The sequence below is a fragment of the Oncorhynchus gorbuscha genome, linkage group LG02, assembly GCF_021184085.1.
Source record: "Oncorhynchus gorbuscha isolate QuinsamMale2020 ecotype Even-year linkage group LG02, OgorEven_v1.0, whole genome shotgun sequence".
Lineage (NCBI taxonomy): Eukaryota > Metazoa > Chordata > Actinopteri > Salmoniformes > Salmonidae > Oncorhynchus > Oncorhynchus gorbuscha.
The window spans coordinates 30,256,387-30,272,598 of record NC_060174.1 but is presented as its reverse complement, the minus strand read 5'-3'; the positions used below and the strand labels follow the sequence as shown (position 1 = coordinate 30,272,598).

Genomic DNA, 16,212 nt, shown 5'->3' with positions numbered 1-16,212 from the left:
TGATATGCTTTTAACTTGCCTCTCAGTTATGTTACCATTGATCAACGATAATGTTATGTCTCTTCTTTCACATGTTGATAATGCATTGTGGAAGTCACAGAGGTACAGTAATTTTACTATGTAATGCAATAGTAATTCCCAACATAATAAAATCTCTGGCCCAGCTATGTGCATTATTACCCATTTTCTTATAGGCTACAGTGCATTATTACCCTTTTTCATATAGGCCACAGTGCATTATTACCCATTTTCTTATAGGCTACAGTGCATTATTACCCTTTTTCTTATAGGCTACAGTGCATTATTACCATTTTTCTTATAGGCTACAGTGCATTATTACCCCTTTTCTTATAGGCTATAGAGGCGGCAGGGTAGACTAGTGGTTAGAGCGCTGGACTAGTAACCGGAAGGTTACAAGTTCAAACCCCTGAGCCGACAAGGTACAAATCTGTTGTTCTGCCCCTGAACAGGCAGTTAACCCACTGTTCCTAGGCCGTAATTGAAAATAAGAATTTGTTCTTAACTGGTTAAATAAAGGTAAAAATTAAAATTATTACCCCTTTTCTTATAGGCTACAGTGCATTATTACCCCTTTTCTTATAGGCTACAGTGCATTCGCAATATTCCTCACACAATAACATACCTCTCTTTCCCCTACACTCATCCTTTCAAATACCAACTATTTCTACCGGTTACATCCTTTCAGAACAGTGAAACTCATTAGTAACTACATTATGCATTTTTTAATTAGGTATTTTTTTTTGTTTGAACAAAAAGCATTGTGATGAAAGGATTATATAGTTTCAACTGATTTGGTAGTCTACAACCTACATATTTTCTCCCAACCATTTACCTTTCAGGGAGATGGGGTAGACATACTGTAATAAATATGTATATTAATTCCATAGAAAAACAACCTCTTTATTCAATTTATTCATGACTGTAATGCATACAGTAGTTGGATTTAAAATACAAGGAGAAAATATATGAAAGATTTAGCTTCGTAGTCAAATGTCTCACTTTCTCACTGCAGTCCCATGTTGATGGCAAATGGATAGGCCTAGAAAAAGTTATTGGCAGTAGAGTCAAAGCCACAATTCCTCTTATTTATTGGCCATTTAAATCCTGAATTTCTAAATATACTATGTTGCATGCCTGTCCAAACCCCAAACTCTTTTTTTAGGATGTATTGCATTTGGCTGATTTTTATATCAAACAGAAGTTACACAAGTGAACTTTTACATTGATGCATTTGGCACTGTTTTGTTCCAGTGTTAATTTCATCAACAATAACTATGATGAAAAATATTTGTCAACAACCTATTTTTCCTCACGAAAACTAATGACGATAGCGAGACGAGATGCCATGAAAAACACAATAACTTTAGTAACAAATTAGTTTTAATTTTAGTTGACGAAAATGTGACGAGACTAGAATTCCACATGAGACTAATGGACATTCAATTAGACATTAATATTTTTTGTCCAATCATAAGCATTCATATCTTTGCAGAATATTTAATGCCATCCTCTCATTGGCAGAATTAACGGCTTTTCAGTCACACAGCTTCCGGGCAGTCACTTCAGTCACTCAGAAATATTTTGAACTGATGCACAGCCAGCGAACCAGGACACTTTAATTGTAACTAACCTCAACTAAAAACTATAATGTTTACTCTCTTACTTTCATGTTGGCTATTTTCGCTTTGATCACATCACATGCTCCATTTTCCCATGTGTGCTGTTATTCATCTGTACTGCTGCTCTTGCAGTCGGCAAATACGAGTCACTGTTATTTAGCCCCATTCCAAGGTTATGATTGGGAGAAAAGAGCTATACGCTTAAATTGTTAAACCTGTTGCCAAGGCTTTGTAGCCTATGGTAAGTCATGGCTGGCATTGGTTACTATCTTCCATAATAGCAATGTGCCAGCTATATGAGGGGATAGTAGGCCTCGTTGGACAAGGCTATCTTAATGTGCACATGATGGAAGTTACAAGTCAATTATTTAATGGAAAAAAATGCACTGACGAATATTTGACAAAAATGACTGTGACTAAAACTACACTAAAATTGTCCTGAGTTTAAGTTGACTGATAATAACTAAAACTAAGAAGGATGAAATGACTAAAATGTGACTGAGACTAAAACTAAATCTAAAATAGCTGCCAAAGTGAACACAGTTCTGTACCTTAGTATGGTCTGCCAAACTGCCACCAGTTGTTGAAATATATATATATTTAAAACAAAGGAAAGGAATATAATTTCTTATGTTCTTCTTGCAGTTATTTCTCTTAAATATGTTTGTTGTCTTTGAGCTTCTTTTGGGGCTTAGGAGAGTAGGGAGTAGGGATGTTGCAAAGAAAGTGGAGAGTTAGTCATTATGTCCCTCTCTCTCTTTCTCTCTTTTTCTTTCTCTCTCTTTGTCTCTCTCTGTCTTTGTTTCATGTGCGTGCGTGCATGTGCATATGTGTGTGTGTGTGTGTCTTTCTGGTCTTTAGATCCCACGGCTGGTGAAGGTGGTGGAGGGAGACTCTCTGTATTTTAAAGTGGTCAGTCCAGTGGATGTGTGTAGCAAAGTGGCCCCTGGGATGGCGTCCACATTCAGTGTCCTCTTTACACCTCAGGAGAACAAGGTACTGTCAACACAAATCAAATAAAAATTATATGGCAACACACTTAACAAACAGTTGGAACACTGTAAAGTGCAATAAACTATTACTTTTTCTTTTAATGCTATGGATCAAAGCAAACAAGTGTTTCCAACTTTATTCCAACTTTATTCAATCTGTTCATGAAATTTCCTCTTTCTGATTTCAAAAGAAAACAGCTTTCTTATGTTCTGAAAATTACTGAAAGGAATGTCGGCCTAGTTAAGAAACCAGTCTCATTCATTACCCTTGGTCTGAAGGAAAGATTTCAATGCTTCAGGTTTTCCTCTTCAGTAATGTCAACACGGTGAAACATCAATGTCAAAGCTCATATACCTTGTTAATGCACCTCTGCACTGTAATTCTATCAGAGAGTGTGCTTTGATGAGCATGGGCATGACAGGGAATTTTTCCACCACCGCCTACTCTCACTCCATTAGCTGCCATTCTCCAGGCTCTAATATGGCCTGGTAATCTGCTTTGCTCTGCTTGCACATTAATACAGAGTGTAATTGTTAGAGAGATTCAGGGGCCTTGGCAACATAATCAGGCCTGGAACCAACTCATCTGTATGGAGACAATAGGGAGAGATGACTGTTTGGATGACAGACCCCTGAAAAAACAACATATTTGACAAGATGTGAACATTTGGAGCAGGAGTGAACCTTTGGTTTTGCATGTGTTATAGTTCCAAAACATTGTTGATCAGGACATGTCCTTCATGCACCACATGAGACAGAATCCAATAAGAAACTGATCAAAGTTGAATCTGAAGTCTACCTCTGTGCTGTCCTGTCCTTGTGAACTTCAAAAAGTAACCTCTCCTCCCCCGTCTCCCAGGACTACATCCACAGGCTCATCTGTGTGACAGAGAGGGAGAGGTTTGAGGTTCCTATCCGGGCGATTGGGGCACGGGCCATCCTAGACTTCCCTGACCACCTGCACTTCTCTCTGTGTCCTGTGAAATGCTCCTCACAGAAGACCCTGCTGGTGCGCAACATTGGCAACTGTGAGGCCAAGTTTCAGCTAAGCACACACAGGTGAGAGATGATCTATGAAAGGAGTCTGTTCTAGCCTTTAGTCTGTTCTAGCCCAAGTACTCTATGCTAAACCAACCATTTCTACCTGTCTATGCCTTTGTTCTGTCAAGACCTTTTTCAGTGGAGCCCCCTCTTGGAACTATTGGAGTTGGAGAGAGCATGCAGGTGACAGTTGACTTTCTACCCAAGACTGCAGGAGACCACAGCCAGGATCTGTTTCTTCACTACCATACAGGTGCAAGACCATAACTATAAAGCAGCAGCTACACCGCACAGGTCTGGCTAGACAAGATTCAGTATCCTTGGAGCTTTATGGTCAACATTATACAGATGGTACACATGCATCTATACTCTACAATCATCTACATCCCAAATTCCCCCCACAAAGGACAAACCATATACAATATACCCCCAGTGTATAAAACATTAGGAACACCTTCCTAACATTGAGATGCACCCTCCCCTTTTGCCCTCAGAACAGCCTCAATTAGTTGGGAAATGGACTCTACAAGGTGTCAAAAGCATTCCACAGGGATGATGGCCCATGTTGACTCCAATGCTTCCCACATTTGTGTCAAGATGGCTGGATGTTATTTGGGTGGTGGACGTTTCTTGATAAACACGGGATACTGTTGAGCATGAAAAACCCATCAGCGTTGCAGTTCTTGACAAACCGGTGTGCCTGGCACCTACTACCATACCCTGTTCAAAGACACAAATCTTTTGTCTTGCCCATTCAACCTCTGAATGGAACACATACACAATCCATGTCTCAATTGTTTCAATGCTTCAAAATGATTCTTTAACCTGTCTCCTCCCCTTCATCTACACTGATTGAAGTGAATTTAACAAGTGACATCAATAAGGGATTGTAGTTTTCACATGGATTCACCTGGTCATTCTATGTCATGGAAAGAGCAGGAGTTCTTAATGTTTTATACACTCAGTGTACATGTCTCCCCAGAGTCCCCACCGATAGACCCACTCACTTTGCATTACGCGAGCACACAAGTACTTGCTCTACACCAGTAAGGTACTTCATAGAAACAGATGAATGCACACATTCACATTACATACATTTTTTTGCATAAGATAATCAACTACATCAAATGGAATGGAACTAAAAGGATGAATCTGTTTACCATACATTCACTGTGAACACAATAATAAAATATCCCCTTCGTAATGACCCTGCAGCAGGAATGGTAAAACAGTGTTAATCATTTCAGGGGCATTTATTCACAGTCTTTAATCTCTGCTCTTTCACACAGGTTGCACCTAGCGTATAGGGAAAACACCCTAATTAGCATATATCCTATTAACAGATGTATGAGTGTGGATGGATGGGTGTGCTAGTGTTATCTGTTGCCTATAGCAGTGTCGTCAGCCCAGTTAGAATGGACAGCCCCTGGAGACACGCCTGTCTTGTTTTGTTTATGTGATTATACCAGCTAATGGTTTGAGATATTGATAGAACTCCATTGGAAACCCCAATATGTTTTCTTTTTGGAATGTAAGCGGATGTGCAATTATTTTTGGCTCAATTCAAGATCTTAAACTGTCCCACGTTTGTGATTGTGATGATGGGTAGTGCTGGCAAAGGGACCTTATAGGATTCCAAGGTGATTGCAGTGTTAAAGATTGATAAAAGTGTTTTTATGCTGTGGTGAAATCCAGATTTGATGGAGGATTTAGAGTAGACCCCTTTATCACTTAATTATTTTGACAAGCCTATGGTAGAATTGCAAGTTAATAAAAGGTGAATTTGCAATGTGATGGAGAACTATATCTGTGTGAGATACAGTAAACCAATTAAGAGCCAGAGGAGTATTTGAGTGTGTGTGTGTGCATGTTTATCTGTGTGCTTGTGTGTGTGTGTGTGCGTGTGCATCCGTGCGTGCATGCGTGTTTGTGTGCGTGTTTATCTGTGTGCTTGTGTGTGTGTGTGTGCGTGTGCATCCGTGCGTGCATGCGTGTTTGTGTGCGTGTTTATCTGTGTGCTTGTGTGTGTGTGTGTGTGTGTGCGTGTGCATCCGTGCGTGCATGCGTGTTTGTGTGCGTGTAATCGCATGTGTGTGTGTTTGGCTCAGGTGGTGCTTGGTGGTCTGCTGTCTCACTACATACACACACAGGTCTAGTGAAGGGCAGCAGCATTAACATTTTATAATGTGCTCTACTCTAAAAAGACCACTCACTGTAAGCCCATCAGGGTTGTATCATTTTTAATTCAGCACCTTTCCCTGTCTCCTTCTCATGTATGCATCAGATGAAGCTGCTCTGGAAGTTACCCTCTGGAACCAGTGAACGCAGCAAATCATGAGTATCTTGTCAAGTAGTACTGTACATTTTTGACCCATGAACATGTCATTTCAAACATGGTCAAATTTTTGCAGGGGTGGTTAAGCAGTGATTCTACTGTACATACAGTGTCCATCTATTCTAATCAATCCATCTATTGGTCTATTAATTTGCCCTTTAGTAGCCTTCATCTAGGACACATTTACATATTGGATATTTTATTGGATAGTAGCCGAAGCGTGACAAATTAGGCTCCTTTGCTCAAGGGTGTGACTGCTAATACTGAGATTCTATATGACAACTAAATAGCTATATATGAATCCAGCTCCCCAGTCACTGCTATGTCATTTCCTAAAATTAACACAATAATGCAAACAGATGTCAGGTTTCTTTCATTGCCCCTGCCTGGATACTCGGCTTCTACTTGACAGGAGACAAGAAGTGCTACGTACTCTCTCTCGTTCTTGAAGTGCTAGATCAGGGGTCCCCAATTACATTCAGCCGTGGGCTGGTTTTTCCTTGAGTGGATGGTCGGGAGGGCAGAATATAGTTATAAATATTTTATACACTGCAAATTGAACGCAAACAGATATAGTATCTGACAAAAACAGAATCATTTCAAACCTTGATTACATTGGGATATGATCACATACTGTATGCCTCTCTATTTATACTTGGGAATACTTGTTTTAGTATCCTTAACGCCAAATCCCTAAGTCCTTACCCTAAACCTAACCACTAACCACTAACCATAATTCTAACCCTAATCCTAATTGTATCCCTAACCATAAACCTAACCCCTTAGCTCTGCTCACCCTCTCCTCACCAGCAGCACTCCAGCAGAATCTTCAGAATTTTTTCAAGAGCTGTTCACTGAGGGCTCAAGTCTCCTGTCAAATGCAGCATGGGCAATCAAAGGGAGAACTTCCAACAGCAGTATCGGCTGAGGTTAAAATGTCCTCTGCGTAGCCTGGAAACTGATGGCCGTGCAGAATTAATCTCTTGAGGAAATTAGATGATGAAAGCATGATATTGGCTCGACCAGTGGGGGAGAGAGGCACATTTTTCTTGCCCATCAACCGTTGTCATAGCATCAGGATCTCAGCGATAATTATGGTCCCTCCATTTCCCCCTATTTTATATTCTTTATTTTTTGTATGACACATCTTACAGCTTTATTGCACATGACAGGCTTGTCGTCATTAATATGTGCTGGTTTTAAGTGTATCTTTGCTTTGGTGATGCTGCTAATCATCTACGGTTCCTCCTGAGACAACATTAGGTTCTTTAACTGGGCAGCAACTACCTTAGTGAGCATGCTCACCCACCTTGCGTTGTCCCTTGGTCCCAAAAGAGTGCCGTTCACCGAGATATCACAGTCACACCACTAATAAGTCTACTTGGTGTTCCACAAGAGAAATCGGTGGATAAAAGGAAAAGTGGATAGATTTATGATGTTGTGACATTGATATTCATTTCTTAAAGAAAAAGCTTATTTCCCTGGATTTTGTACTTCATCTTACTTTGATGAAGACGTATTTACCTTGACTTTACCTGCAACACCTATTTAAGAGGCATACTGTCAAGCCAATCCTTTATAGTAAGGTCTTTGAAGTGATTTTGTTATAATGTGATTATTGTACAGTACTGTATAGCCTAATCCACATCCCTAATAAAGGATGTATGGTTCCAGGAGGCCTATATAATGGTTTATGTGCATCTATCTTTCTTTGACTAATCTTTTGAAGAGGTAGAGTACTGTATACATACTTATTTGATAGAGACCGACTGTTTTCCAGCATTGGACTTACTGTAGTACCAGGCTAGCCTGGGTACCAGTCTTTTTAGCTAACACTCCTTGCCACTCCTGTCATTTGCCAAAGAGACTGCAGGGTGGTGACCAAGAACACAAAGGTCACTCTGACAGAGCTCCAGAGTTCCTCTGTGGAGATGGGAGAACCTTCCAGAAGGACAACCATCACAGCAGCACTCCACCAATCAGGCCTTTGTTGTGGAGTGGCCAGACAGAAGCCACTCCTCAGTAAAAGGCACACGACAGCCCGCTTGGAGTTTTCCAAAAGGCACCTGTAGACTCTCGGACCATGAGAAAAAATGTTTCTCTGGTCTGATGCAACCAAGATTGAACTCTTTAGCCTGATTGCCAAGCGTCACATCTGGAGGAAACCTGGCACCATCCCTACCGTGAAGCATGGTTGTAGCAGCATCATGCTGTGGGGATATTTTTCAGTGGCAGGGACTGGGAGACTAGTAAGGATCGAAGGGAAAGATGAACGGAGCAAAGTAAAGAGAGATCCTTGATGAAAACCTGCTCCAGAGCGCTCAGGACCTCATACTGGGGCGAAGGTTCACCTTCCAACAGGACAACGACCCTAAGCACACAGCCAAGACATTGCAGTAGTAGTCTCTGAATTTCCTTGAGTGGCCCAGCGCAAAGCCCGGACTTGAACCCGATCGAACATTTCTTGAGAGACCGAAAATAACTGTGCAGCGGTGCTCCCCATCCAGCCTGACAGAGCTTGAGATGTCCTGCATAGGAGAATGGGAGAAACTGCACAAATACAGGTGCTCCAAGCTTGTAGCGTCTATATATATACGTATACACTACCGGTCAACAGTTTTAGAACATGTGACAGCATTCCTCCTTCTCTTCTGAGGAGGACAAGCGAGAAGGATCGGAGGACCAATGCGCAGTGTGGTAAGTGTCCATAAAGTTTTATTTTAGGATATAAACTGAACACTATGAAAATACAAAACAATAAACGTGAACATGAACGAACCCGAAACAGTACCGTGTGGCAACAACAACATAGAACAACACACATAGACTGCCCACCCCAACTCACGCCCTGACCATACTAAATAAAGACAAAACAAAGGAAATAAAGGTCAGAACGTGACAGAACATCTACTCATTCAAGGGTTTTTCTTTATTTGTACTATTTTCTACATTGTGTATATAGTGTAATGTATATACAGTGTATTTACATAAACATTGTGATTGGATGATAGGTTATCGAATCAGGATCACATACTCTGATATCCTAGAACTCATTAATGATAGAATGTTATTTGAAGATTGCCGGAAGGCCAGTCTATTTCGCAATGACAAGGAGTGGCAAGGAGTATAATTTTAGCTAAAGAGACTGGTACCCAGGCTACCCAGTATCAAGCTACGTGAAAGAAAATAAATAAATAAAAGATTTAAAATGTTGTTTGTGTGTATGTGCTGGGCTTCATGGATTGTTTGTTTGTATGTTTTGGGCTTTAGTTGAGATTATTCTTTACGGAGTCAGGCGTATTTGTCCTGGCCTCAATTGTTCCTTGACTAGCATTAATTCTTGCTGTCTATAATTCAAACCTTTTAAATTCTAATAGTAACTGTATCTACTGGCAAATTGAGAGAGAGTGGGGTGATTGCCCTCTAAGGACCAACATCTTTTTTTGCAGCAGCAGTTCTGCCTGCCAGCAGTAATCATCTCTGATTGACTGAGAGATTTAAGAAGCTATCATCGTTAATTAACATAGTAGATGCAACACATTAAATATTTACATTTGCACTTCGTAATGAATTTTATAACTTTGTCCCGGAAGCATTTATTTAACTGCAGGGCAAGTCCACATCATATGAAGGAATGTGCCCATCTGATTTAGGGGACAGAGTTGGGAGTTTGGGAGTTGGGAGTTTGGGCCAATTTCATTCTACACTTTTCCTTGGTTTTACAGTCTGTGAACAAAACAAAGTTGATGGTTCGGATTACAGGATGCCAAAGTTATATTTTTCCATATTTTGTTCCACTTAAAGGAATGTTTAGATTAATTTAGTTCTGTGGCCCATACTTTTTTAATGGCTAGCTCAGAATATGAGCTTTCCAAAAGTTGTTTATATATTAGAGATCAGTCCTTTTGGGAGCCCAGATCATTTATTTACAAATCCCAACATTAGATTGTTTGGTAGTTGGGTTTCCCAAGGGAATCCATATGCCAGCATAGCTGTTAATGTGTATGTGTCTTTCAAATCTTAGAATGTTCTCAAACCATTACTGTCCATGATATCGGCAAGGGTAAGGATTCCAAATTTGGACCACTGGGGGGATGGAAAAGGCTGCCCTCCAGATCGCAAGGCATGCCATTTTGATTCCCAGTTACATTGTTTTTCAAATTTGCGCCACATAAAAATTGTGTGAGCAATAACAGGACCAAAGCGTAGTTTACATTGTTTAAGGGATATACAGTATCAGTGTAGACCACCTCTTCCACGGGAATAAGATACACCATTTTTCTCTATTTACTCAGCCAGAGAGTGGAAAAATCCTGTCTAAAGCAAATTAGGATGGGACAAAATGCTAGTTCCTGGAAATACAATTTAAAGTTTGGTACAAATAGTCCTCCTACATCTCTCCCTCATTGTAAGTTTTTATCCAGGATCACTTATTTTGCCATATATATAACCATATGTATTTCGAAATCACACTGGGTTTTATCCCTATAGCCAGAAAGGGGAGACAAGGGAAGGATAGAACTACAGAAATTAATCTGTGGCAATATATTCATTTAAAAAAATAGATATTCTGCCTTCTTCTGAGGTCAGATTGAATTGATTTAAGCATTCTGTAAAAGTTTTGATGAAAATACGAATAATGTAATGTACGACTATACTGTTGTGGAAAAATTGTTATAATAATACACCTTATTGGGTAATGATCCACAGCGTCACATTGTGTTTACTTGTGGTGTATTACTGGTGCTTACTGCCTGTTTAAAACTCAGGATGCAATTTGAATACCAGCCTATTTCACTTTGGGTTAAATTTTTGCTCGGTTCACTCATTAGGGTCAGGTCAGGATCTCTTCTAAAGCACCATGGCTCTGCTTTGAATGTAACCAAACTAGCCAAACAAAAAGCTAGAGGTATTTACATATTCCACACGCTGATTTATGCAATGATTTTGCATTGTATTTTTTTTTTCATTCTGTTGGCTGCTCCGGTGGGAACCATGTGACTTGTGCTAATGTCACTGGGTCCCAGAGAGACTCTGTTATTGTTGTGGATGGCTCAGACAGTATAGTCTACATATCATGCTAATCCAACAGCGCCATCTCCATGAAGCACTGACCAATAATAGCACGCTGACTAAGCTATAGCATCACATTTTGGGGCTTTGCCATAAAGTCCTGAAAAATAAAATAAATAAATGGAAAAGTCTGTATTTTAGAACTACCCACAAGTACTTTTGACTTTCTATAAATATATTGGACAGCTACAGTGCTCTTGAATAATTCAGTTGCTGTTTGTGTCTGGGCTTTGTTGTTTCTCCTAAGGGGAGGATGTTGGCATCAGTCTGTATGGAGCGTCTGCAGACGTGAATGTGAGGCTGGACAGGAACTCTGTCATAGTGGAGAAAACCTACATCTCCATGGCCAACCAACGTTCAGTCTCCATAGTGAACAGGAGTGATACTCTAGTCCACTACCAGTGGAAGAGCTTGGCCACTAAAGAGGAGGAAGAGGAGCAGAAGCTAAGGTGGGATGTCTGTTCATGCTCATCTCCATGATGTACATAATATAAACATGATCAACACATCAACAGACATTGATTTCCTGTAAACAAACATCCGAAGTGACCCTTAGCTAATGGATCATCGTAAAAATTTGAGTATCAGTCCACATCAATGCTGTTTTATGTAGCCTGTTCAGATGCTCCTCTGTTCCCCATCCCCCACCTCATCCCCATACTCTCTCTCTCTGTGTGTATCTCTGCTCTGCTCTAGGTTCTGTTCCGAACTGCAGTGGGAGGAGGAGGATGACATGGATCAGTTCCTGACAGAGTGTGACGCAGACCCCACTCTACGTGACCGTCTCTCCCTGCTCTCACGCACCTTCCAGGACCGACGCAGGCAGCTGAAGGAGGAACGACTGTCCTTCTCAGACAACTACATCACAGTGGAACCTCTGGTGTGTGATGTAGAGTGGGGGTGGAGGGAGGGGAATTTACTGTGTACTGATAGCAAATGTTTTGATATACACTGTAGAGTCCAATTTTCCTGTCATACAGGACTTTGTGCACGCACACAGTCAAACAAAAGAGGAATTACATGATATAATCACTCCTGGTGATCCTCTAGGAAACCTACAGTATGTGTTGAGTCACAAAGTGCAGTGCATTGAAGGTACAGTTCTCTCAAATATCATCATATTTTCTTATACAGCAGTAGCCATGCCAACTTGCATGCCAAACTCCTCAATAATCATTGGTTTGCATTGCAATGCTTAAGGAAACTTTATACACTAAATTAATGGATGCACTTTATTACACCACACCATGTACTAGTATTCTGTACCAACCACTATAACCCAGTGTGGTGTCTGCTCACACCTCCAGCCTCAGGTGACAGTGACAGATCTGGCTCTGTGGATTACTCAGCTGTGGTGGAAGACAAACCACAGCCTTTAAAGCACATTTAAAATGATCTGCTTATAATTCTGCCACCTAGCAGTGAGTCACTGCTCCACAGCAGCTATAGAAGTCCCATGAATATTCCTATATTTCATTTCATATTCTTCAACCCCATTTGTGTTTGTGGCAATGCACTTATGAAGGGCCATGTGTTCTTGTGTGTGTGAGAAGTATCAGTGTTCCCAAACACTGTGGGAGACTGCCTGCTGAGTCAGAGGCATGGCCACGTGGATCTAATTAGCCCCTAACCTGATTTCACCTGCTGTCTCGGAGTCTGACCGATGGGCTGAGACGCCCCTGGGGAGACAGCCACTCATTCTCTCATCCATCCTGACGAAACCCAACTCGCCCTAGGCATCTGTTAAGCACACCAGGTCCTAAGGGAACTCTCACAATCATTTAACCTTGATGCCTCAATGTCGGAGAGATGGAAAACAGAGGGGAAAACAAACTCAACCCTCCCTACCAAAAAAAAGGAAGGCATCCAAAAAAGCATTGCTTTCCAGGGACAAACTGCACCCAAATATTCTGTAAAGCACCTTGAAGAGCTATGCTCCATCAGCACAGAGTGAGGCCAGAACCCCACCGTTACCCTTCGGCAAACTTTTCCTTCTGCTCTCCAGAGCTCTGCTGATTATGATTGCATTAGTGTCTTTCTAACTAATAAGTACTACATCCATTAGCACTCAGCTGCTTTTATTTTCCACTTGATGACTTTATCTATTTGACAGACACTATCATTTAGACAGAAGCTTTATAAATATCTTTCATCAGTGTTGAGTTGTCTTTGCTCTTGCATAATCACAAGTATATAAGGAAGTATTATAATATATAATTTTTAATTATATATCAAAAGTATATAATTTAGCTACTCTACACTGTCTTGACACATTTGACACATGATGGACTGTACCACTTTCTCCTCCAGCAGGATTTCAGTAATCGTGTTGCTACTGTAAGATGCACATTGTTTAAAGTTACCTCCTCTTTTGCCTTTGTGTTACCTGCAGGAGGGGGACATTTGGCCAAACACCACCTCAGAGGTCAACATAATATTCAAACCACAGGAGGCAAAGATTTATCAACAGACGGTCTATTGCGACATCACAGGTGAAGTTTGATGTAATTTGATCAGAGAGAGGGCTCATGTATTTACTACAGTATTAGCTAAGTTGTGTTTGATGTTACAAACAGAAGTATGATGAACAGAAATCAAATGGTGCATTGATGAGAAAGCCCCACCTTGGATTTGATCAAAAGTGACAAGGCCTGAAAATGTATTATATTTCTGCATTTTGTAAAAGGTGTTTTCTGGTATTATAGTCAAATCATATAGCCTACAAGCCATAAGGCAAAAAACACGTGTTAGTTCACAATTATAATTATCATCTCATACTGACAAAGCAGTTGTTGGTTGATTTGCATTTGGTATCCATCTATATTTCCGGTGCCGGAGGTCAGATTTCCATTAATTTCCATGACTGACAGAGTTTCATGGGCAGGTGGTGACCTCAATAACACAAGTCATAGAGAGTTGATTTTTGCCTAAAGGGCAATGTACAGTATGTCTAGATGTTTTCATTACACACCTGTGTTCTGCAGATGTGCTTGATTCATGCTCATTTGTTTACATATATTCAGTTTGTTTATTTAATTCCGTCTTTGTATTCTCTGCCTTTGTGCTCTTCGTTATCCACATTAGGCCGTGAGTCTCGCCTACCACTACGGATAAAGGGGGAGGGGTTAGGCCCCAAATTACAATTCAACTTTGACCTCCTTGACATGGGTACCATCTTTATTGGCTCCAAACACAGCTATGAGGTACTTAACCTTAGTTAGGAGATGTACTAACAATATTAAACAAAGCTAAGACACAAATATTTCTACACTTACACTGAATGAGAGTTTTACACCTTTGTTCCAGATTATCAGCCCTCCCAACAAATGATACTCATAATGTGCAAGGTCCCAGCTGTTGGAGGTGCAGAAGAGTTAGACAGGAAATAGAGATGTACTAGAAATAACAGCACTGTGATTATCCCCTGTAATAAGATGTGTCTCACATGAAAATAGATCACATTATTGCTGCTGGTAGTCTGCAGATACCCATACTTTTGAGTAATTGAAGTATAATTGTTACAACTGTTAGTCTTATAATAGAACAGTACATGGCAGGCTCTCTATGAATTCACTGTTAGATTAATTATTTAAGGTACGCCTACCTTGTCAGCCCCTTTTGTTTTTAGGGCATTCATGGCATCCTTGCTGTAAAACACTGTGATACTGGTTCCCACAGAACAAGACTTGGATCATGCATTGTTAGCGTATTGCTAGCTTTCCAAAGCCAGCAAACCAGTATAGATAAGACCATGGAATATACACTGCAGTCACAATACACATTCATTCTGATTAGGCGAAATAAAAAAGTGCGAATATGAACACACAGAAAACAGTGCTTGGTTAATCAAATTCAACATTTACATAGTTTGGTTTTCCCTACAAATGTCCCCTCGCTCTGTTTAAACCTGATTTGACTCCACTATCCATCCATGCACTCTCTTCTCAGGTGCTTCTGTCTAATAATGGGCTCATCGAGGCCACCTTCAAGCTGGTGCCTCCCAGCTCAGGGTTTGGCCAGTGTTTCTCCTTCAGCCCTACTGAGGGGATGGTTCCCGCTGGGGCCTGCCAAGCCATGGAGGTCTGCTTCTCCTCCAGCACCCTGGGGGTCTTCTCTGAGGAGTTCATCTTCACTGTGGGGGGAAACCCACAACCTATCAGCCTCACGTTTAGGTAACACTCGCCCTATCACCCCTCTCATCCATCCCAGCACAGTCCTCAACCTCACCATCATTGTCTTGTTAGGGTCTGTACAGTACATCACCAGATAAAGCATTGGCGAGCATGTCCAAACACATATATCACCCCATACCACAGCAGCTGGGTGATTCTCATGAAACCAGTTTTAAACATGTCTGTTACAAAACCATGAAGCATCTGCAAAAATCAAATATCATTGGAAAGACTAAGATGTCTAGTGTTTGGCAAATTGTCTAATTTTAAATACATTTGACATTTTCGCCAGAATTTAGAAAATCTTCACCCCAAATTCTCATTACTAACATTTGTCCGGATTAAATTCTCGGATCATTTTATACAATTTTACATAACTTATTTGAATAAAACAAAAAATATGTAACGCATAATAAACGAGGGGTTATGCATTATATGGAACGTCATTAATGACTTGGAAGGTGTGTTCCACGACACGCTAATGGAGTAGAACTGACCTTCCACGGAGTTGCATTATTTTCCATAGAACGCTTAGAGCCCCGAGTTGATTATCCCTTTTTTACAATGGATATAATTGAACACATTTGCCGTTTGCCGGTAGAAATGTGTTCAACATCCACTGAAGTAGCTAGCAAGTTTACTAGATAGCTACAGTAGTTTCCAAGGTAACCAAACAAACAGACTTGGTTTACCAAACCATCAGTCCTAGCTTGCCACGATAAAAATCGAATTCAACAATGCCAATAACGTTTTCAATTCGACTTTTGCTTTCAAAAGCAGCTCAAACACAACGTGGAAGAATGAACTTTGCCATTGAATTCTACTGTCCAAATATACCATGTGTTATAGGGAAATAATTTACACTCTAGAATACCAATGCCATGGTATATGTTACTGTAGTTTAACCATAAATAAATAAAAAATAGTATACTAGTTGAAGTTTACATTAAACTATAATA

General features: G+C 40.5%; 1 protein-coding gene across 2 annotated transcripts in view; it reads left to right on the top strand.

Annotated features, from left to right (window-relative positions):
- Nucleotides 1-16,212, top strand: part of hydin (HYDIN axonemal central pair apparatus protein) — a 74,337-nt gene that overhangs the window by 13,019 nt on the left and 45,106 nt on the right. For both annotated transcript variants that reach the window (XM_046307270.1, XM_046307262.1), the window contains exons 5-12: nucleotides 2,502-2,636; nucleotides 3,492-3,691; nucleotides 3,802-3,926; nucleotides 11,329-11,530; nucleotides 11,778-11,961; nucleotides 13,474-13,573; nucleotides 14,166-14,284; nucleotides 15,030-15,253. In XM_046307270.1, the coding sequence (XP_046163226.1) occupies nucleotides 2,502-2,636; nucleotides 3,492-3,691; nucleotides 3,802-3,926; nucleotides 11,329-11,530; nucleotides 11,778-11,961; nucleotides 13,474-13,573; nucleotides 14,166-14,284; nucleotides 15,030-15,253 (1,289 nt within the window). The remainder of the gene's footprint in view (nucleotides 1-2,501; nucleotides 2,637-3,491; nucleotides 3,692-3,801; nucleotides 3,927-11,328; nucleotides 11,531-11,777; nucleotides 11,962-13,473; nucleotides 13,574-14,165; nucleotides 14,285-15,029; nucleotides 15,254-16,212) is intronic.